This window comes from Epargyreus clarus, unplaced genomic scaffold, assembly GCF_041222505.1.
Source record: "Epargyreus clarus isolate Ecla_fem2 unplaced genomic scaffold, WU_Ecla_fem_2.2 ptg000034l, whole genome shotgun sequence".
Lineage (NCBI taxonomy): Eukaryota > Metazoa > Arthropoda > Insecta > Lepidoptera > Hesperiidae > Epargyreus > Epargyreus clarus.
The window spans coordinates 15039984-15062979 of NW_027332239.1; the positions used below are offsets into that span (position 1 = coordinate 15039984).

Consider the following 22996-nt stretch of genomic DNA (forward strand, 5'->3'; position numbering starts at 1 on the left):
TGAGTCGAAGGTTATATCCAAGCGCGTTATCAAACTTTTATTCGGCTGTAAAATTTTATTTTCTCCGCGGATCGCGTGCTTAAGTTAGTGCGGTGTAGATAGTTAGGTTGTTGGTAACCAGCCTTCAGCGGTCTCCGCGAGTGGTTTACGAGTGAAAGGTGTTATTCAGACTTCATTTTAAACGTTGAAATATATTATTTTACATAGTCATTGTTAACTATTTCATAAACAAATTGTAAGGTTTCGTTTTCATACTCTGACAGTTGCAAGGTCCGGAGTTTGCTTCCGGTCAGAAAAAATATTTTTGGAACAGTCTAGGTGTTCGACCGCGTGAACTTCACGCTTGTTTGTCGACCTATATCACAGATTTATTATTTAAATTTAGGTCGTTAAAAAAACAATTAGTGACTGAGATTTCATCTCAAAGGCAACGTCCTCATTGCGGTCGAACGAGCTCTAACCCACTTTTATATTTTCTACCTAAATGACAAGAGGATGGTCGTTGCCAATTTTTCACTGTACATTCACGTCACGTTGAAATGCTAATAAAGTCACGAAAACATGTTGGCGGCTCATAATTTTAACAGCAGTTAAATATGTATTGCCTTATAAAATATTCATCATGAAAATCATAATTTAAGAGGCAATACATTTATTAATGTTCAATAATGCTCGACTGACTGAATAATCGAGAGAGGCTCTTTTATAACAAGTAGATCAACAAGATTGGGAATAAATCTCCGAATATTGTTGTTGATATCGTTCATGTGGGGCTTTACTGGCGTATATATGTAATATTCGCAATATACGGCCATGTGTAGAGAGTTTGTTGTCATCTATGCGTTTTCATTTCACGTATATTCGTAAAGAAGGGAATAGCAAATACATGTTTCAGCTTACCTGTTTGGTTTGTAATAACATATCAAAGAATCTGAATCTCAAACTCATCGATAAAAAACGGGGTATCCTTGCAGAAAAAACTAGCAAGTCATGTAAATTAATATATTTAGTTGTTTCTATATGTCTTGTGTCTGGTATTTCGATTTTCACTACATATTTTGGCAAAAACGATACTGTTAAATACGCTCTGCTAAATAAAGCCTCATTATTAGAGGTAAATAAATTTATCGACAATTTCAAACTGGCTACATGCCTTCTTGTACTCAAGATTTAACGATTGGATAAATTCGAATACCGAGCCTGAAATAAGACAAGACCTTCGTCTGCTTCCATCAATATCTTAATGCTGATCGTATATCCTTATGATATTGTGGGTTTGTTGGTATTATGACAGCAAGCAGGCTACCACTTGTAATAAATTTAACTCTAATATTAATCGTGCTAAGTAAAACTCACTTACCTGTTGACAACCCAGTGAGCTCGACTACGTGAGCCATTAGAGTAATGTTGATTGTATTCAAATTTGTTCGCGCCAGCACTAGAGCCTTCAAGGGCGGCGGGTCTAGAGGGCCATAATTATCTCCGGGTGAGATTAGCGGCACGCAACCCGCTAGCTGTCGGGTTCAGGCTTCATTTGATACTCCCGTTTCCTTTACCTTGTTCGCGATGTAAATTTTCCTGAAGGCGATCGTGAAATCAATGAGGTCAGTGTTTGGTTTGGTACTGTACAACGGTATTGCAATTGTATTAAGATTTGGTGCAAAATTAAATCTGTTTCAACATTATCCGCTTTATGCAAATGAGCTTAATTAAAGATTTCAAAGTACATGAAAAGACTTCAAACGAAAAATTAAACAAAGAACTTCGTAAAAAAGGAATTTATGTTTATCCATTAATTAGTAAAAAATATAAGCAAATGGATTCATTTTCCATCTTCATCATTCACTACAAAATGTCCGTAGGCTTTCATAAAGTCGATAATGTGTCAGCCGGCGTTAATGCGCAGATGATATTGCTTACAGCTTCTTTTATGTTTTTTCATTTCATTAGCGGGATTGAATGATACACTAATGGAATTTATAGCTGTGAATCCAATTTTTTGTGTACCTTCGGGATTACATATTTGCTAGGCAAACTAGATGGGATATTGCTTAGTTTTATGGACTCTTCGTATTTACTGTTATATGGATGTTATCTTTTGGTATTGATTACATACAAATATTATGGTATTTCAATGTCTTTATCAAACGGCAAAGGGGTCACCTTTACTGCTTGCATACTTCTTATTTCGTCATAAATATTAAACTTAATCATATCATTACATCTTAATATATTCTTTTGCATGGTTATTAACTCCACTAAAATAAACCGCATTTTTGTACATTTTCCCACGTTTGCGTAAATAATTTTACACTTTACTGTACCTCATCGTGTGGATATCATTTCAAGTGTTAAATTTACCAGGCGCTCGTAAATTCTTTTGCCTGTTTCTTTTCGTATTTTTTATGCTGACGTATTCTCGTACTTAAATTCTTCTGACGTTATATTTTATGTTCTTCTGGTAAAGCTTTGGATGTATTATGTATAACGAAATAAAAAGCTTTTATGTTAGGCAATTATGTTAAAATCCCAATTAAAATGTTGGACCCGTATTAATCTGTGCGATCAACGAGTGTACGAGAGTGATCATATGATACAGCAGATGATTTCAATGATATATATTCAACAACATCGCGCTACAGATTATGTATGAATGTACAAAAATCTTATTGAAATTTTTTATAGGATTGTAATGATGAAGTGGATGTAATACTTAATTAAAAGTTACTACGACAAGAAGTAATTACTTAACGTATGTTTGTTTATATCTTTATCCTTACTAATATTATAAATCTGAAAGTAACTCTGTCTTTCTGTCTGTCTGTCTATCTGTCTGTCTGGTTGTCTTTTCTTCACGCCTAAATCACTGATCCGATTTTAATGAAATTTTGTACAAAGATAGTCTGAGACCCGAGAAAGGACATAGGATAGTTTTTATCCCGGAAATCCCACGGGAACAAAGGATGGCGATCTAAGATCGATTAATCGGAGAATCGATCTTTTGGACCAAAAAGTCGATTATTTTAATCGATATTAGTAAGGATTGAATCGTAAACTATGCATTTGATCAAGTGATGATCTTTAGCAAAGTTGTTGTCCATGAGCCCACGAAGGTTTCAGAGTTGGTACGACCAATTTTCGCCAGATGGCGCCACTGTCATTACAATGAAGGTACGAATTTTCAGTCTGATGTATGTTAGTATGTCATATTATTTTCTTTTAAACGCGGGCGAAGCCGCGGGCAAAAACTAGTATTTTCTATAATCCATATTATGTATTTGAATTCAATTTCATTTATACAACTTCGTAAGTACATACAGGATATACAGAGCATCAGAAACAGTTGCAAAGTTTCAGAATGTAAACGGATGGACGCTTATATAAATCAAGCCAAGGTTGGTGTGAGATACGTACTAACTATTGACTAAGTTTGAACTTGTGCGTCAGTGTGGATTGTTGTTCAAATTGCGGGGAATGCTAGCTTTTATCTTTACTCCAACATTACATATTTGTACTACTATAACTAACTACAATTATATTTGTACACGTGGGCTAGGATTTCATTATAAATTATAGATAATTGCGTTTATGCTTAAACCTTTTCTAGGACCAAATCTGTTAGCAATTTTAAAAGGCTCATCAAAACTATTTGTTTGGTACTACATATTTCACATAATAAATTCGACACAACTGTACTATGACAAATTTATTTTTTCAGACCGCTTGTCAATCTAGCTTAATTATATCATGTACCATGTTAAATTACCTTTACTAAATCTAATAATGAAATCAGCTTATAACATAGTTACATGTGAATTAGTCTATTATAATTAGCTTAGCTAGTTATCTGTGTATCTTTATTGTTCTTGGTATATTAAGGATTAGTAAATTTATTACATAGCGTTATGCTTTCATATTGCAGATACGTTTTTCGCTTTATATGTTGTTGGGAACTGCGTATTTTTTCATTTTTTCGTCGGTATTGTAATGGAGTTATTCACGTTTATAAATCATTCGCGTGAGTTTCTAATATTCTAGGTATACGTCAAACGGCACGGTACAGTAAATAATATCACGAGGAGCACTTGTCGGGTTTTAATGTACTTAACGGAAAACCAATTAAGCAAAGTAGTCACCGCGATCCAATAGCACGTTTCAACGTAGGTACACGTCGCGATGCGTTCTTCGGCCGCACCTGTTGACCAGCAAGACAGTCATTACCCTCCGTGAGGAGAGTGACGCACGGTAGCCGGCGTGACGTCACCACTCGTGTGGCGAGTGTGACCGACATACTGGCGTGTCAGCCACCACCCGCACAGTCTCAATCCATCCAGCGTGTGTAACGAACGCTCGTAAATAATAACTTTCAATATTTTTGTTTGATATACCAATTTCATTGTAAGGTATACTTATTCTGTCCGCATGTGTACAGTGAACGCGATAATTGACTTTTTTAATCGATATAAAAAACAATCGAGCTTCGATAATTATAGTTAATTTGTCGTCGAGTGTAAACAAGAGTCGTTGTTCGTGAAGAAACATCATATCCCTATGGGATTAGTGAACAGTAGGACGTTGTGTGCGTGAAGTGCATGGTGTTATGGTGGACATGGGGATCATAATCGGTACGTGTGTGCCCGACGCGGAACCGGACGCCGCGGCATACGGCGCCCAGCTGAGACGCCCGCCCAGAAGGATACTCTATGGTAAATCTAGATTTAAGACGTTTCACCTATGCTTATATGTATATGCTTTGCATCTTAACTTGAGTTCTGAATTGCAATGCGTCTGCGATCAACAATATACATATTGGTCCTCAGGACTGGCTACAATGTCGTGATGCCTAGTACAGGGGTCCTCTCTGTTCTATATGAAGTTGGTTACAGTTGTTTATGGGCGAAAGTGGCCACTAACCATCAAGCAACCTTGTTCCTGTATATGAAAATCGATTAGGTATATTTTGGATTAATTTGTTATTTCTATATTTACATATATGTATATTATACACATAGTTCTATTTCCTAGCGATTAATTTCTTGTTATTTTAATTTAAAGCACAAGTCGCCACTTTAATATCGCAAAGTATGATGCATAGCATTCAAGACCTTCAGGTCTTAAAATAAACATATTTGCATGAAATAAACATCTCACAACTGGAAAGCTCTGCACTTTCATCAAATACCACATAATTAGCTTCATTAAATTATTTACGTTGATATGTACGGCATAACAAATATTATAACATTTCTTCATGAATGTGTTGTTAAAATGTTTAGTTGGTAGAACATGTTGGTAAAAATGTTTAGGTGGTTGATCTCTTCGGTGGTGGAAAGGATGAAATAAGGAAATGTCCTTTCTCAAAGGAAGAAAAGACATCTGAAAACTCAATTAAGATTATACTCCTATTAAGGCTTGATTATAGAGGGATTCTATGGGGGTAATAACCACTTGCTTCCATTCCATTCCAAGAACGTTTCCTACTTTAATGTTAAAGAAAAAGAAAAAAAGAAAACGAAAAAATGTACCTATGTACCTACAGTTGATTCTGCAACCATAACACAAGCGCAAGCTTCCTCCATGCCACGAAAAACAATCGTTAGCGCTAATGAGCTATAAATCCATAAGTTATAGTACTTCGAAGCTACTAGAACTGGCTAAAGAATAGTGGTGAAGAGAATGCCACTCCAGCCCAAAGAAGGCGGGCTGCAAGGCCGTCGCGCCTTGCGTGTGGTGTTACCACATTAAGACCGCCGCGCACGTACCACTGCTTCCATAATAAGATTGTTAACGTGTTTTATACCACGCCGTTGTAGTTATTGCTATATTCTTTGTTCTAGAGGTACTTTACCGATGGTTTGAGTCGAGTTTTAATTTAATAGCGGTAGAACTTTTTGTATGCGTGCTAGCTATATTCAATGTGCCCTTCTGATAGCATTAAGCCTTATATATCTTGGTAGGTATAGTTAAACTTGGTTTGATGGTTTATGGGCGATTTGAAAACATCCGATATTGGCCAGTAACGCGTACTTTCCTCCACTAATCCATAATAATTCATCGTGGTTGAGTGTACTTCAGACCTTCCCATGTTGTGGGAAGAGACTCATTCGCAATCACAGCAAAACCTATTTGGATCGACTCTGTTGCCTGTTAGTATTTACGGTTTTGTGTTCTGGTTTGGATGTGAGGGCATTAATTTATCCATGACACTTTCTTACTTTAAATCACTCCAAATATTGATACAGAATACGACAAACGAAATAGGTTAAGCCGCTATAAAAAACTGTCTGACTAAAACGTCATTCCCATGAAGTCAACAAGGGCTTTAAAAATGTATTTATATAAACATTTCAGTTGTTTTCGAGTGTTAACACATGTGTTCTCGGTATTGTAATTTTGGATCGAACATTATTAACGGCTTTGTAGCATTATTTCGACGGCCTCAATTACATTTGGATACTCAAGCTGAATTGGAAGCTCGGGATGCCGTTGGGTATTTTTAGACGGTTGTTTGGAAAACAACTGACCTTATTTTTATTGGGACACATATTTTTTAAAATATATTTTAATCCAGAAACGTATAGGTCCAAATATTCCTACATTTCATTTTATATTTCAGATTTAATTCAAGTCATGTAAGTATACTTTAATTTTGAATTAAACATGTACCAATAATTCATAGTCGATTTTAAATAAAATTGATGACGTGTTAAACGTGATCGTGATTTCTTACCTTATGTTTAGAATCACGCAACGGTTTTACTTAGTTACAAAAAATAATACCTGAGTCATAAGGAAAAATCTTAAATGATTAAATACAATATATTGTTTTTACCTATGACAGATAGTGCAATTAATAATGTAAATGTATGACACATCGTCATTGGCGTCAACCCATTACTGTCCCATTGCTGAGCACAGGTCTCCTCCCCGAGCGAGGGGCATTAGGCGATAGTCCACCGCGCTGGCCAAATGCGGATTGGTAGACTTCACGCATCTTTGATGTTTTTTTTTTAAAGAATATTTAGGCCTATAGGTTCCTCGTTATGTTTTCCTTTACCATTATAACGTGATAATACACATAAAACTTTAGTATATTTGGTGGTTACGATTAAGTGTGTTGGTAATTCCGAAATCGAGTCCTGATCTTAGGGATTTACCAACTCAAAGTTGCATAATGTTTCATGTGTTTGCTTTTCGACTTCCTTTTGTGAGTGACTTTGAGCGCACGTGAATGTTGCGAATGTCAAGTTTTTATTCGATGACGAAATATGTTTTCGCCACTTAACAACGTAAGTATATTTGCATTTGGTAGAAAGCCTTTAATTTGATATGTAAAGCGATTTATGATTTGTCAAACTGTAGAAATACCTGCTAAATAAGGGAGTTCCCTGCCGTCCTTGGAATGAACTGGTGGAATTTTGTAATTCCCTCACTGCATACATAGAGGTGTTTTCGAGGTTCAGTGGAATTGCTGAGGCAGCTATTTCTGTTTTATAACAATAGGCGCTGTGTTTTGCTTTGAACGTTGAGACAAGATCAAGACTATATGTTTCATTTAATGTTCATGGGTAGAAACGCGTCTGTGAACTTCATGTATGGTTTACCGTTGTATTTGGGGATAATCGATAGTGTCTTCATGCTTCTTATTATCAGGTTGACTAATCTCTCGTTTATCAGACGATCATACAGTCTAAAGATTATATGTGTTTACTGCCGCCCATGGACATTTGACAATAAACCCGAAATAGGATAAGATTCCTCCCTGAGGTCAGCCACCGATGCGCTTCTCCCAAGGACTAAGCTGGATTGCCTCGGAAAAATATGTCTCAACAACTGTACTTGTAATTATAAAAAAGCACATTTTCCACCCGAAGCCTTGCACTAAAATAGGCATGCATTTGATGACGCCAACAGCCACGGTGGCTCTCACGCGGTCCTTGGGCCCCGCGCCGCTGGAACTGACCACAGCCAATTACGTGGCTCGTTACAAGCATTTGTCACGCGATGTTACGTAATGACCGCTATTAACGGTGTAGGGGTGCAAGGGGGTGGTAGAGGAAGGTTTTTGTTTCTCAGCGCATTCCGCGCATGGTTACATACTTAAGTATATTTGTGAATGTGTGTGTATTTTTCAGTATTTTTGGTGAAAGATTTTCTTGGTTGTCGTGACTGTCTGTAAAGTATTTTACTTTAATAATAATATTAGTATTACTTAACGTTCATTTCCTCTTCTATTATAAAAATTGTCAAGTAATAATTTGACAAGAATTTATATTTTCTTATACTACGTAAGATCTTTTGACGATCCAATACGCAGCTTCTGTAAACGAAGTGCAACATTTCAGTTAATGTCTGAAAAAGTGAAAATACACATCTTTTTCCTAACTTGACGAAATAAATATGCCAAAATTAAACCAGTTGCAAATTTTGAAGAAATAATTACTATTCTGTTGTCGGCTTGAGTAATCAGTGTTTCTATAAACAGAGTCCGAGTGGAGTCGATATAAATATCCGGTTATATTCGCCGCACGCTAAGACGCTAAGTGCGCTACCCGCGGCGCTGTATTTCTTTAACAGTTAACCCTTTTAACATGAAACAACGCTATTTTCCTTGTTACGTTATTGAAGGGTACGAAAACCTTTTAGTTTTTATTGCGTTAACAAGATTAAATGCAGTATGGTTCAAAATAAGATAAACTTGATTAATAATTGATTGAAGGATTGAAGAATTGAATCAATATCACAGTTAATTGCTTCGAAATATTGTTATAACTTTCGTGACAATTGTTCTTTTGTGCATCGTGTCTATGATAATGCAGAGCATAAGCTAACATTGTATGTATATGTTATCATCGTTAATTCGAAGCTTGAATATTAACGATATCGCATTTTTATATATTAGTACTTTAAAATAATAAGTCACTCATTTGATTACTACAGTTCAAACATAGATGCAGTGGGGATGTCAAGTGGGGATGATATCATGGCGACGCTCGAGTTAACAGAGAGCGACATTCTGGTCGGAGACTTCAGCAAGAACAGTTTAATAACGGGAATAGTTATAATACCTCCAATCACTAGTGTGTACCTACTTACGTGTAATTGTAATATCGTTACTCTGTACCCTATATGTGACAATATTTATACATGACTACCTTCAAGAAGGCTTCGATCACATATATGAGACAGTATTTGCTTAAGTAATAGCAATTTGCTTAAGCGATTCGAGATTGATTTAAATTGTTGTCAAAGTATGACGATTTGGTCTTGGTTTGTGTCAATGGTACGTATAACACTGAAAATTGCCATAAACATATATAAGCTGTGACCATCTTAAAGTTAATTATACATAACATACAATACATATTCCTATGTCTTTGTCATACAACGATTCACTCGTCGCTCTTTCTACAGTGGTGGTTAAACAAGTACCTTGGCTTGCGAAAGCTCATAAAGCGTTTAACCACTTATCCTTGTAAATTCGGGTATAAGATTAGGTAACTTTTGTACAATAAAATACTTTGTACTTTCATATATTTTGATACAGACTAGACTTTTAATGACTACAGTTATTCTTAAATATAACAAAACGTTGATATATTTTCTTTTCCCCTACGATTGTTTTCTACTCCACCGTAGCTATAGTGATAGTTGGAAGTGAATAAATTATATGTACGGACTTAAATATACATAATTAACATATACCTTAATATACATAAAAGTACTATCGGGTAGGATGGGAGCTGGAAAAGTAAAGGGAATAAGTGGGAATAACTCCGACGATGGCCGAACTAGAATCCTCTTTCCCTCCTCAAAACTTTAAGGTTATTAAGTCTTGAGGCATCCCTATCCGAATTCTAATGTTTAATGAACACTTGTGAGATATGGATCTCGATTCATTACTAAGTGCGACTTATTGGTAACGCCTTCTCCATGATGTCTCTAGGAACACCGATATATAAAATACGGTATCCCGTAGTTGTGGTGGTGATAGTGGGTGCAGGGGTTGTCGTCGCCGGATGGAGGCCCAGGCTGGTGTACGGGGGGTACGGGCAGGGGCACATCGGCATGCACGGGTAACACTGAGTTGCCGGTTTTCGTTTAATGCACGGGGGCGCCGTGGGGCAAGTTCGGTGTGTTGTTGCTGTCGTCGTGGTTGTTGCCATTGTTGTTGTTTCCATTGTTGGTAAGAACAGTTTCTGGGACGTGGTGTACGGTGTGTAGTAGTTGGGTTCCGGATCACAGGGCGGTGGCGGTGGGCATTCGTTCGGATCTGCGATGTTCAGACATTTCAGTTAATTATAAATAGTTAATGATGATGAGGCTCTCACAATTTTTAATTGCGTGCGTCTATACACTGAGTTATCCCTTCTGCCTGGCTTATGTATATGTAAGAAATATGAAGATGATAGAGCCCTTTGTGGTTTGACTCCGGCGGCACAACTGCCACACCCATTTTTGCCTAATAACAGCAGTGTTAAGCGCTGCTGTGTTCTGGTTTGAAAGGTGTGGTAATGAAGATATACTTATCCGAGGCGCTTCAATTGTGTCCTCAGAGGTAGCGACGCATCATTACAAATACAGTGGACCATTACAGATATGCATTGACGGCAGTGGCAACTTACCATCAGGTGGACTACTACTGCGATACATAATTAAAAAAAAAAAACATGATAAAGTATTAGTTACATACGAATTAGGAGTATATGAGGAATCTTCGTATATGATATACGATATATAATATATCAAATAAGATTCATTAAGTAACGTTGCGTAGGCCGGCCGGGCAGCCCGGGGACCTCTCCGAATGTATTTTGGCAAAGATAATTATTATCTGGGCCGTTTATACTTAATGCTTGTGTGTAGCGCCAAGTTTTCCATTAGCTTATATAACTTGATTTTCACCCAAAGGATATGGCGCGATCTTGTTTGCTCTTAGTTTATAATTATCGCTGTTTTGATATTTTACTTTGGGTAAATTGGTACACATTCATTTTGTGTAATTAGTATGTTTGTATGTTAATATATTTGAAGGGTAGCTTACATATTGAATTTGGTTGTTTTACTAATTGTATTTTACAGCATTACTAAGTTAAGCAACGACGGATGTGGTCCACGGTTGGATGGGTAAGCATGGGCTAAATTATATGTGGGATATCCGTGTTTCGACGTCAGCCTTGCAGGGTATTGTGACACTGGTTAACTATTTACTCATACCTTCCTCTACTCATCCATTGAAGCACCGTGGCGAAGTATGTCAAAGGCTTCCTCCACCTACTGCCGTTGTGAAGAGAAACTTACGCCCAACTGTGCTATGTAAAGTGGTTTCAGCTCAGCTTACCACTAACAGAATTACATCCGATAGAAATCCACGGGTAGAAAACGAGAGCCTACAAAACAGCTTGGCACGGGTTACAAGTTGAGTATCTGTACCCGTAGATTAGTACAGTTATTAAAAAAAACTGAAGCATTCACCACGCTGCTGCAAGGCGGATTGATAAATATTTAAATAATAACCTTCGAGGTTGTAAATGACCTCCCGTCTCTCGATGTCCTCCCTGAGCTTCCTCTCCCTGCGGTGGTCGATGCACTCCCGGCACATCGCGCAGTACACCTCTAGGATCTCGGGCTGCTCCTGGTCGCGGTCGCGGCACTGCTGGCACGCGGTGCGGCAGTCCACCACGCACATGGATGGTGACACCACCATGAGAATTGTAAGGAGGATGCCGTTCATTTCGCTGTAATCATTGTATACATTTTTTATATGTATTAAATCTTTATATGCTAATTTTAAGTTATATACAAGTGGATGCTACTCTCGATGATATGACTTCGGTAGCACCAACGTCACGTATATTTCCCTAGTGTATTACAGAAAGGTGTATATTCTTACCCTACCTATACCTACCTAGGCATAGCAACTTATCTGTGGGAGCGACAATGGGTGATGAGGGATTTGTAACCCCGCAATTTGAAGGACTCCGGAATCTCGAACGGAAAACAACCGGTGTCAGCGCGTTGCCCCGGTAGTAATATGTTTATACCACGAGAATTATTTAAGCTATTTCTTGACTATCGTCGTGTATCAGACGGTCAGACAAGTGAACGGGTTTATATATTTTCTTATCAAGCACACAAACTGTAGTTATTTTACGATTACAGTATTGTTGCCACAAACTTTGTTTAATTCGGAAGATGTTGTATCGGGAGCAATGTTGTTACATGGCCGTGTCCCGGGTTGGGGCTAGAATTGGTTGGGTGCCAGCAGGCCGGGGGTTAGTGTGATCGACGGTGGAGGGTTTACTTTACTAACATTAAACTCCATGTGCACATTGGGTGGGTTATTGAGAAAATTGTCGCTCTTAATTTATATGTATGTAACTGTTTGTCATAAAAAGTAAAATAAGTCGTAGAATAGTACTATCATTATCTAAATATTTTGATAAAATAAAAAAATATATTTTTTTTTTTTTTTTTTTTATAATATAAGAGTAGCAGACGAGCATGCAATCCACCTGATGGTAAGTGACTACTGCCGCCCATGGACATCTGTAATAAACCCCAGATAGGATTAGATATTCCTACCTGAGGTCGGCCACAGATGCGCCGCTACCCCTGAGGACTAAGCTAGAATGCCTCGGAAAAGTCTTTCTCCCTTACCACACCCTTCAAACCGGAACACAGCAGCACCTAACACTGCAGTTATTAGGTAGAAATAGGTGTGGCGGTGGTGCCGCCGGAGTCGAACCACAAAGGGTTCTACCACCTTCAAACTTAAATACTTATCAAACCCTTTCTACCCTCGCGTCGTAAACCTTAAAACATTTCGAAAAGTATGATTACACTCTGGACTGTCTAGACCCAAATACAAGCGTATAAAGATATAACATAGTCGTTCTAGATTTTTTTGTAAATTTGGTATATTTTTTCTTACCTGTCCGTGTGGAAATATCGCATTAATGTCCTTGATTTGATGATTTTATCACAAATACTTTGCGTCTTAGCTATTACCAATAATCCTTTTAATCTACCAAAACATATTTTCCTTTTTTAATAAAATATTGGAGTATTAAACCACAGTTACATGAGACCGGCGCGGGCTGCGATGATGGCCGCTAAACCACACCAGTGCAGTGTGTTACATAAAGTTATCAGCCGTTACGCAAATACCTCGATACGGTTACGCCATGTTCGCGTTACAATTAACTTTATTGTTTGTAAACACACCGTGCTCATGTGTTTTATGGCTGAATCTAATATATGAGTCCGAATGAATGGAGTTATCGCTGTGTTTCATTCAAGGGTATTTTATATGGCCTGTCGCTAACCAAAGCAAAATAATTGCAGATATTTTCGTAGTACTAAGGGTCCTTTCATATTTAGTAATACATACCATACCTATATAGGTCAACAAGCAAACAACAAAAGTTGGTCCCAAATAAGTGACATATTTGGGACACGTGTAGAGGTATATTGTAGCTCATATTGTCTCCTCCAGCCAATAATGGTAGGTAAATTATGTAGACAATGAAAGTCGTCAGACGTGAGTTTTCGTGTCTGCGTAATTTAGGAATAAATCAACGGAACAACTGTTCACACTTGCCCTAGATAAGAGCTGACAATGAGGAGCAATCTTCAGTAACTAGAACACAGAAAGGAGAAGACAAGTTTGAAGAACCTATTATAATTTCTGTCTTCAAAAACTTTAAACAACGTTATAAAATAAGAATCGATATAATCCGTAACAGTTACCAAGAAGACCGTTTATTTGTGCGTAACATACATTATCTAACATTCATTACACTAGCGATCGTATTCAAGAACACGGCCTTGGGCCTCACAGACAACTAACTTACGAATTTGACTGACGAGTTCTGACAATTTGTAGGGTCGGCGTCTACTCCAACCGAATACGATGTACGAATTTGATTTAGGTATCTGTCTGTCAATTCAAAGTGCTGGTTTCTAAAGTCATATCGTATCTCTGTAAATAGAATATTCAAAAAAAATTTCGTACGCTGTAAGGGATGGTCTTGGAAATCGTCGAGCTGATTAACAACAACAACAACAATAACAGAACAGAACAGATCTGTTACTTTATTGGGCTTAAAATGTAGTTGACATTTTATCACAATATCGGTAGAATCCTTTGTATAAAATAAGTCTTAAGTAGGTATGTAGAGCAATGGTTAAAATTATAGTATCTTTTGATCATTAATCATTGTCTAGTTTTAAAAACTTATACGAATGGAAAATCAATAAATCCTCTAAATATTACCTCGCTTTTATTAGCTTGACCTGTATGTATGTATTGAACTAGATTTTTACCCACTTTGAACGAACTGATTAATTCAAAGTTTTGAACAACCAACCAAGAAACCAAGCCAACCAACCACCAAACCGACCAAGAAACGATGACGATACACGATTTTAATAATTTTATCCCATTCTCCTCATCCCGATCTTCAGGAATCAGGATTAACGCGATTTTCCTTGTGCGATTTTAGCGTGGTTTTTAGTTATTAAATTTTAATTATTGTTTTTAAATTAACAAGTTACCTTAACAAAAATATCTTCTAAAAATTTATAAATCTTGCCGTCGACAACCCTATAAGTATAGCCTAACAACATTTATTCAGAACGATTCAGTTCCAGACGCCGTACAGTGATGATGGCAAGTTGATAGTTATCGCTCAGTTCGCGAACACTGGCGATGTGTGCGTGTTGCGCGCTGTCAGGACCTTTGAGACAATCTTGAAATCATATTATTTGTAAATGGAGGTACCTACTATTGATACAAGTATCTTGTCTGGGTGACTATTTGATGGTTATGTTTCGTACATCACTAATTGACTTCAGGTTAAAACTTTCTCTTAAGAATGTTTACTGGCCTAAAATGTCAAGAATGAAATCTGTTTCTTTTCCACAAAAAATCATACAACGTAGGACAAGTATTCTGTATGTGTATAGGTCTATCTTGGAAATCGGTAATCCTATTCTGCCGAGATCTTAACATCAGGGTAAACAATTTTATAAGGAATGACGTAGGCAACATTTTATTTTTAACAAACTTAGGTGTCACACAAATGTATCCGAGTGAAAAGTCTTGGACAATTTAATTAAACGTATTAACGAAAATACTCATATACTTAGTTGGTTATTACTTAGTGGTTCTATCGTAATATAGATTGCCTAATAGCGGCCCGTAGCCTCAGATCGCTCGATATGTTTATCTTTCTGTGTGATATCCGCGTTATTAACTGGAAACCTTGCAGGTATTGATAGGAATAATATATCGATTGTTTTTCAGCCATGAATGCTCTATTGTGATTATTTGTATTGATAATATATAGTTAATAAATAACTTCTGTTTTAAGTACGATCGTCTGAACACTGTTGGTGATTTTGAAAACGTGGCATACAAATTTGAAATATAAATTAATAACCTAGCTGTTGGTAATACCTAACGAAATTATTGTTAAGTTCAAATAACTCACAACGCACTTAATTATAGTAATGTTTGTCGGCTATTGTTAGTAAATTGCTATTCTCAATTAAAAAAGTAATATGGATAGCTTTGGACTAAATTACTTCGCCTAATGAACGTTCTTTACTAATGAACGAACGTCGTTAGGTATAGAAATAAAAAAAGTAGTGCTAATAGTGTTTCAGTACAACACGTAACTCTTATGACAATTATTATGATCATGTAAAGTGTAAGACATAAGAATGTAAAAGATACAAACTATTATGAAACTCTATTTCATTAACAAATTGTCAAAATTTATTGAAAATATATAAATGAAATAGCAGTTTCGAAATAAATATTACATTTTTGAAGTTTACAACTTATATTTATTTAAATTCCACAACGTGTATATTTTAAAGTTCTGTAGTGATTACAGAATCTCTGAGTATTTGAATTGCATACTTTATAAGCAGAGTACTTCCGTTCCTTTGTAGATAAAGGTTCTAAGTGAGCGGGCGGTGTCCATGAATTATTTACATGTACGAACACCGACACAGTCCCGATAGCCGTCCACATGCTCCGGCCCACGTAGTGCTAACGGTGCATTCGATTGCAACAGTATTTCTGGGAATTGGCTATCTGAAACTCCTACAACTTATCTAGGAATTCTAGATTAGTATGTGTCATTTAAGTTTAGTTTATCATCTACGATTGTCGCAAGTATGTCTAAAAGCCTAATGATGTTGTTGGAAAAATCTGTAACATGACAAAAAGTTCCCAAAAACTTTTATTGTTCTGTTCTGTCTTGTCTGATAAAATAATTATTAATTCCTACGGACCATTCTTCTAAATCAAAAAGGTCCAATTCGTAATATAAAGTTCATATTACGTTTGTTATTTTGATGAATCATTCCTAAATACTCCCAAGGTATAACTTATCCGTATACTATTACACCTCGTAGTGTTTGTGTTCTTTATGTAAAAGTCTAGCCAAAATTTGGTCGGCTGAAAATAAAAATGTCTTCTTAACTTTTATAAAACACTATTTCACTCGACCCCTAATTTGGCTCGTGTCTCTTCCGTGACTGTTTTATCTCTGAGTTTCGCGGCGCGCTCTATATTTGTTCAATTCTTTAGGGTACACAAAAAATATACACGTCGAGTATGAAAGGAGTCTGGGGAGTATCTTCCGTGAAATCCATCTTCGTTTAAATAACAACGCGTATATAAATAGTACCTATATGAATGGTAACACGTGTAGCCTCCACGTGTTACCATTTATACTAATCTTGTCAAAAGGATCTGACCTATCGTCGTTTTCGTATCGATCGTGTGATCGTGGCCTGTCCCCGGGCGATTATCGTACGATCTTTGAACGATATCGCAGTGTTTTGTGTTTGATCTAAAATTTTATGTACATTATTGTTTTTATCGGCTTCGATAAATAAGACCTACTTTTGTATCTAGGACTTATTTTTGTTAAGGGTTTAAGGGTGATAACGCTAGAGCTATCCACGGGCTCTATTCCTATTAGGTGTCGTTAACAGACAGAAACAAAGTTCAAACAAAATAGAAAAACTTTGAAATAATGCGAGAAACCACAATCACGCAACAAATTTTAACGATGAGTTGTTTGGTTATTATTGAGGTAAACCTAATGGGAAAACTTTTTTGGGATTTATAAAGGCTTTATTATCAAAAGATTGACATGAGAATTATGAATAAGTACTTCCTTTATTTGATAATTTGTGCGTTTGTTCTTCATTAAAATGTATTTAAATAAATTAATTTATTAACCGAATTAATTTATTCGACAATGATGTTAACTATATAATATAAGGTCATTTATGTGCTTCATAGATTGCCTATATTTACTACTAAGAAATACCTTAAATCTAAGCATAACCTTCATATCGCACTTTATTTTTGCGATGGAGAAGAAATTCCTTAACAACCCACATTAATTTTCAAATTGATTCTTGTTTTAGCTTGAAATCATGATTCGCTAATAGAAGTGTTAATGTAAACGTAAATATGTTGTTGCAGGTATCAAGTGTCCAGTGTGCAGTAAGTTCGTGCTCCCCGATGACATCGAGTGCCATCTGGTCATGTGCCTCACCAGGCCTAGGCTTTCATATAATGGTGAGTTGGCACTAATAAAAGGTTATTTAAAACATACTTATAAAAGTTATACTCAATATAAAAAGGTATAATTATGTTTTTAAAGACTGCCTGCCTGCCTTTAAAATGTGTTTAATAAATTATCTAGATTTTTATAATAATATTACGAAGAAACGATGTGAGTTATATGATACCGTTAAAATCCAAAATCGTTCCACCAATCACCGTGAAACTTGCTATATCTAAGTGTATTTTTATGGAGAAGATTATTACGCAATCCATTATTTTAAGTGGCTACATTCAAGCTATATTAGGACTATACTTAATTCATAACCTAAAGTCTTACAAGTGGTAGGCGGAAATTAGTATAAAATTTATTATCTTGACAGATTATGGAAAAGTTTCTTCTAGATATTATTAGGCACGGATTCCTTGATCCGTAACAGAACAGAGGTCAACGTTCCAACTGTGTCGTAAAGATGGCACTGAACCTAAAAAATAGATATATCTTTTGTTAAATAAAATTAATAATTAAATCTGATTTACGCCCGTTATTCATAATTATCCTATCCAATTTTGCCTACTAAGATCGAAATTTGTCAATTTTTAGTAGGCAACATTACTATAGATTATAGATAGATTACTTATTAATAATGGAAATTAAACTAGAGAGATATTATTTCCATCGATTCCATACAGCTTGTTAACTATGACATAAACTCAATAAGGTTGAGGCGATGGCAATGAATATTATAGTGGCGTAAGCTAACTTTTGACAAGTTTGTTGTGTAAGTATCCCGGAACTGAAGAAACGCTTACTAGTTTCGCAAAACCCATTGGGATCCCACTATGGGTGTAGGTGGAAACACTTATTCGATACGCTCCAACTGAATCTTCCGGGTAAATAACGCATCTGTGGGCAACTCCAACGCTAAAAACTATTAATATTCACTATTAGTAATCAATGCTGTCTGCGTATTTCAGAGGACGTGCTGAGCGACTCGAAGGGCGAATGTGTGATCTGCCTGGAGGAGCTGTCGGCCGGCGACACCATCGCGCGCCTGCCCTGCCTCTGCATCTATCACAAGGGGTGAGTGTACACCACTACTTGACTAACTTGTCCAAACGCTGTACACCAAATAAATTCACCATTAATTAGGTATTTTAAGAGTTGATACCATCTTTCGTGTAAAAACCGATTTTGTAATTTATTTAAAGTATCTACCTATAAATCAGTTTTCATATTATATTGTTGTTTTTTTCTATCACTTTTCGTAACCTAACTCAGTAATGGAATATCAAAATGTCCTAAAAAATTTTCCATTGCCTTACCATCATCAAAAAAATCTTCAGTGTCCAATATTGTTGGGAATCATTTTTTCGAAAGGAGCTTTTACTACGAATGGCAAACCTGAATTGAAAGATAAACATTTATTTTAATATTTTACTTTAGCTTTATAAGGCAGTATGCAGTGAAGTGTAATATTGCAAGACATGAAATGCATACAAATGTTTGAATTAGTGAAGATCTTACATCAGTCAAGGAGGTTTAGATGTAGGTCACAATCTCAGTTACAGCGCGAACTATTTTACAATTGGCGAGCGAGCGCAGTTGGTTGGCGCGACGTGGTGAATGCGAAAACTGGGATGACCCAGTTTCCAATTGCAAACGATAGTACTGTTTAATTGTGAGAAATGTTTCTCGTTCGCGCAATGCAAATATGTTTTATACGACAACTGCTGAGCGCTTAGTGTTGTCTTTATCATCGTAGACAAATTGCATTTTGCACTGAAGTCCACTGATGGTAGGAATGTATAAAAGAATTCTCCGTTGTTTATTTCTACGAGTAACTAATGAACATGAATTCGATTTGGTGCCGATGATCACTTCTATCAATGGACATATTATAAGGTTAGATAGGGTAATATCGGTACTGGCCGAAAGACGAAGACGATGTGACTCTTTGTTGAATCCTTAAAAATTCTTGTGGATAACTATTTTAATGAATATATTTGTTCTCGTTTCCAGATGTATAGACCAATGGTTCGAGGTGAACAGATCATGCCCCGAACATCCTGGCGACTAGTCCGGCGGCGGCCGCGCCCCCGGAGCGCGAGGCCGGTGCGGAGCGCTGCGGCCCGCACATAGTGCGAGGCTCCCGTGTAGAGCGCTCTGTGCGACCGCCGCGTGCGCAATGCGAGCGCCCCGTGCAGTGCTTGGGGCGGACACCACGCACATAGTGCGAGTGTCCCGTGCGAGCCCGCGTGCGCGTGCGCAGTGCGAGCGCCCCGTGCGAAGTGCGAATGCCCCGTGCCAGTGCGCGTGTGATAGTTTTATACAATAACAGACTGCGCCTCCGGGCCTTGTAAATAAACTTATGCTAGTGAGATGTTTTACCATTTAATTATAATATTAAACAAAAATAAAACAAAGACAATTATAGGAAACGCTATTGAAAATCCTCGGTGAGGCGCCCGCGTTATCTGTTCAAACCTTTCGTTCGGATGCAATTATCGTTTCGAGTTGATATGTATAATGTATAATATGGCGTATACACCGTGTCGTATTGTATTGTATATTATGTATATGTATAGTGACGTCCGTTTATGTTGCAGTGAGGTACACGTACGAGGTAATGTCCGCGGCCGCTCGCGGCTCACATATCTGTTACGTAGCTTGTGTAAAATATATAATTTGATCTTTTTCATCTTGATAATAAAGTTGATTTGTTTCTAAATTTTCTACAATTGTTTTATTTGTACTCCTTGACTTTAGTTATTTAATATTGTTATTTATGTTTATGCAACAATATTGCGTTTCCTAAGTTAACAATATCTGTAATGAGTTTGTATATAAAATGTGTGTTATTAAAACAATCATTTACTTTGTTATATGACAAAACCTTTATGTTTTATTTACTTACTAAAATAATTAGTAATCCACTCTACCTGTCATTTAATTTTATAAAGGCAACACAAACATATCTAACGTCAAATGAGGCACCTATAATATAAAATAATGAGAGTAGATCCATAGTACATACGTTCCAGTTCATGTGTAAACTGTGAACGAGGCAGATGTGCCGGGTGTGCTTCGTTGGTATTCCAAAGTTTTATGAAATTTATGTCAAAATCCCATAAGTTTCTGTTCCAACAATTAACTTTTTTTATTTGTTACTAGCTTTTGCCCGCGACTTCGTTCGCGTGGACTTCAGGTTCGTCCCGTCTTCTAGTAATAAGTAAGAAATACGGTAACTAAGCACTGCAGAGCCCTAATCATAGGCCTATAGGTAGCTACTGCAGTATGCTCCTATAAACTACATTTAACGATCTTTTTCCTTCAGCATAAACATGCAGATTCTTCGCTTTGGAAACACGTGAGCAAGCCACATAGAGCTGACCGTGAGAAAAACATGGCGTGCCCAAATGTAGGCCTGCTACCTTCAAGGTTTGACCCTGCGATTTGTTGATCGTCATTGAAAATGCGACTTTTAATGGGAACTGCAGGCGTTTAAAATTGAATGGCAAGTTGTTGGGTATGATTGGGATGCGCGGTATAAGAACATTGTCTCCCTTGGCTTCTCCAGTTAAAATTGTAGCCTTCACTATATGCCTTCCTAATTCGGTAACTCGCAACCGAGTACCGTTGCATAATCTTGGCGCATCCAGGTTACGCATTAACAAAACGGGTACACCTACCTTTAATTCCAACTTGTGTGATGGCACCCCGGACAACTCTAAAGAGTTTAGGAACTCTACGGGATAACTTGTAGTGTCATCGGATGACATAACTGTGTCAATGGAATTATACACTGATGTTTCGCTGTTTATTTCGGCCAAGATTTTTTTATTTATTTTCGCAACTGTACCTGTACCGCCCGGGGCGTCAAGAAAGAAAAGGCCGCCTTTGTCAAGCTCAACTCGTTGTAATATTTTGTTATAAATGTTTTTTTGTTCGGGTAGCAGGCGTGGTTCAGTTTCGCTGACCTGAGCGTCTAATAAAGCAATATCGTAGCTTAGCTCTTTGATCAAATCGGTCGACAACTCTCCTCGACGCTCTGGTGTAGGCATACCGAAGTCAGACAATTTCTTACCGGAAATCGTTATTATTTTGTCCTCTATATGTCTCAGTGCTTCATTGAAACATAGATCATTGTTGACTTGATCCATCCTTTCAAATCTATGCAAGATATCCTCCGATAATGCAGATTTATACTTATCCCATAGTTGAAGAGGATTGGATAAACCGCAAGTGCATATCAATATTGCAAATAGTTCTCTTATTTGCGAAGGAGAGCGACACAGCACTGCCTCTTCCATTGTGGCATCCCAGTGGTTGTCATCTTCCAACAACCCCAACTTCTCACACGCTTGTCGAAAAGTTTCAAGTTCTTGGCCGTCAACTGTTTTTAGATCCAAAAAGCTAGTGGGGCCCTGTACTACATTCAGCAGCATTCGCAAACAGTAACATTCGAAGTTACTAACATGCACTGTGTAAATGCGCCCAAGAGCATCTCCTGCCTTCACACCTGGCCAGCCATCGACAGGTGTGCCTTGTAAACGACGTTTCCATTCTTTCGACGACACGTTCCATGTATAGTAGCGGGGTACGTCAACATAAAGTAATGTTTTTGCAAATGCGTCATTTTGGCAAAGCAGGAAAAATGCAGTTAGTGTCGTCTTAGGTGGTGCGGCCATTCTCTCTCTAAAATTGTTTTCAGTGAAGTAAATCCGCTGACCATTAGGCAGATGAACCGCAAGGTGAGTGACTGTTGGGTGTCTTTCATGCAGAGGCAGACCCAAGATCCGCCACGCTGCTTCGTTACTACTAACATATCTACCGGCTCGATACGTTTGCACCTCATCTCTCGGGTCAATATTAACATTCCCTTGCTGTCGAATGTTAAAAATAGCCTGGTCGCTGCCTTTGTTTATATATTTACAAATATATTTTATCGCCTGTACCGTATTGCAGAACTCTACATTTATGTGACAGTTATAAATTTTAGACAGAAGAGGAGAATATGGGACAATCCAGCTATTGTCAACCAATACTTCCTGTGTTCCACCTCGGGTTTTTAGAGTTATCGTACGGCCGCCATCTCCTGGTGTTCTACGCCTGTACAAAGGATAGCCTTTGTCGTTAGTTTGAGTATCTTTTAAAAGCGCCCTTGGATACTTTTTGGTGCATTTTCCTTCTTTCATGCATGGTGATGACGGATTTAGTGCACCACAGGGACCGTGAATCATATTTTTGGTTACAGTATCGTAGAGTTATCGATCACTTTCTGGATTTGGTATCTCCGCACTTATGACTTCATCAATTTGGTTGGGGCGTAATTTTTCCGTCAACCACAGCAGTAAGTGCACGTGAGGCAGACCTCTTTTTTGCCACTCGATCGAGTA

The 22996-nt window shown here is 37.3% G+C and overlaps 2 protein-coding genes across 2 annotated transcripts in view; one reads left to right on the plus strand and one right to left on the minus strand.

Moving 5' to 3' along the window:
* The window catches only part of LOC140756219 (E3 ubiquitin-protein ligase znrf2), a 131735-nt gene extending 111403 nt beyond the window's left edge, over positions 1 to 20332 (plus strand). Inside the window, exons 2-4 of the mRNA XM_073091677.1 lie at positions 17516 to 17611; positions 18575 to 18680; positions 19620 to 20332. Of these exons, the coding sequence (XP_072947778.1) occupies positions 17516 to 17611; positions 18575 to 18680; positions 19620 to 19677 (260 nt within the window). The 3' untranslated portion in view covers positions 19678 to 20332. The remainder of the gene's footprint in view (positions 1 to 17515; positions 17612 to 18574; positions 18681 to 19619) is intronic.
* A 552-nt stretch (positions 20333 to 20884) lies between these two features.
* Positions 20885 to 22288, minus strand: LOC140756184 (uncharacterized). Its single transcript, XM_073091623.1, has one exon. The coding sequence runs from the start codon at positions 22286 to 22288 to the stop codon at positions 20885 to 20887; it is 1404 nt and encodes a 467-aa protein (XP_072947724.1).
* Positions 22289 to 22996: the final 708 nt, after the last annotated feature.

Bases quoted from the DNA above. Each gene is read 5' to 3' on its own strand.
- LOC140756184 (XM_073091623.1), bottom strand. From the start codon at position 22,288: ATGGCCGCACCACCTAAGACGACACTAACTGCATTTTTCCTGCTTTGC.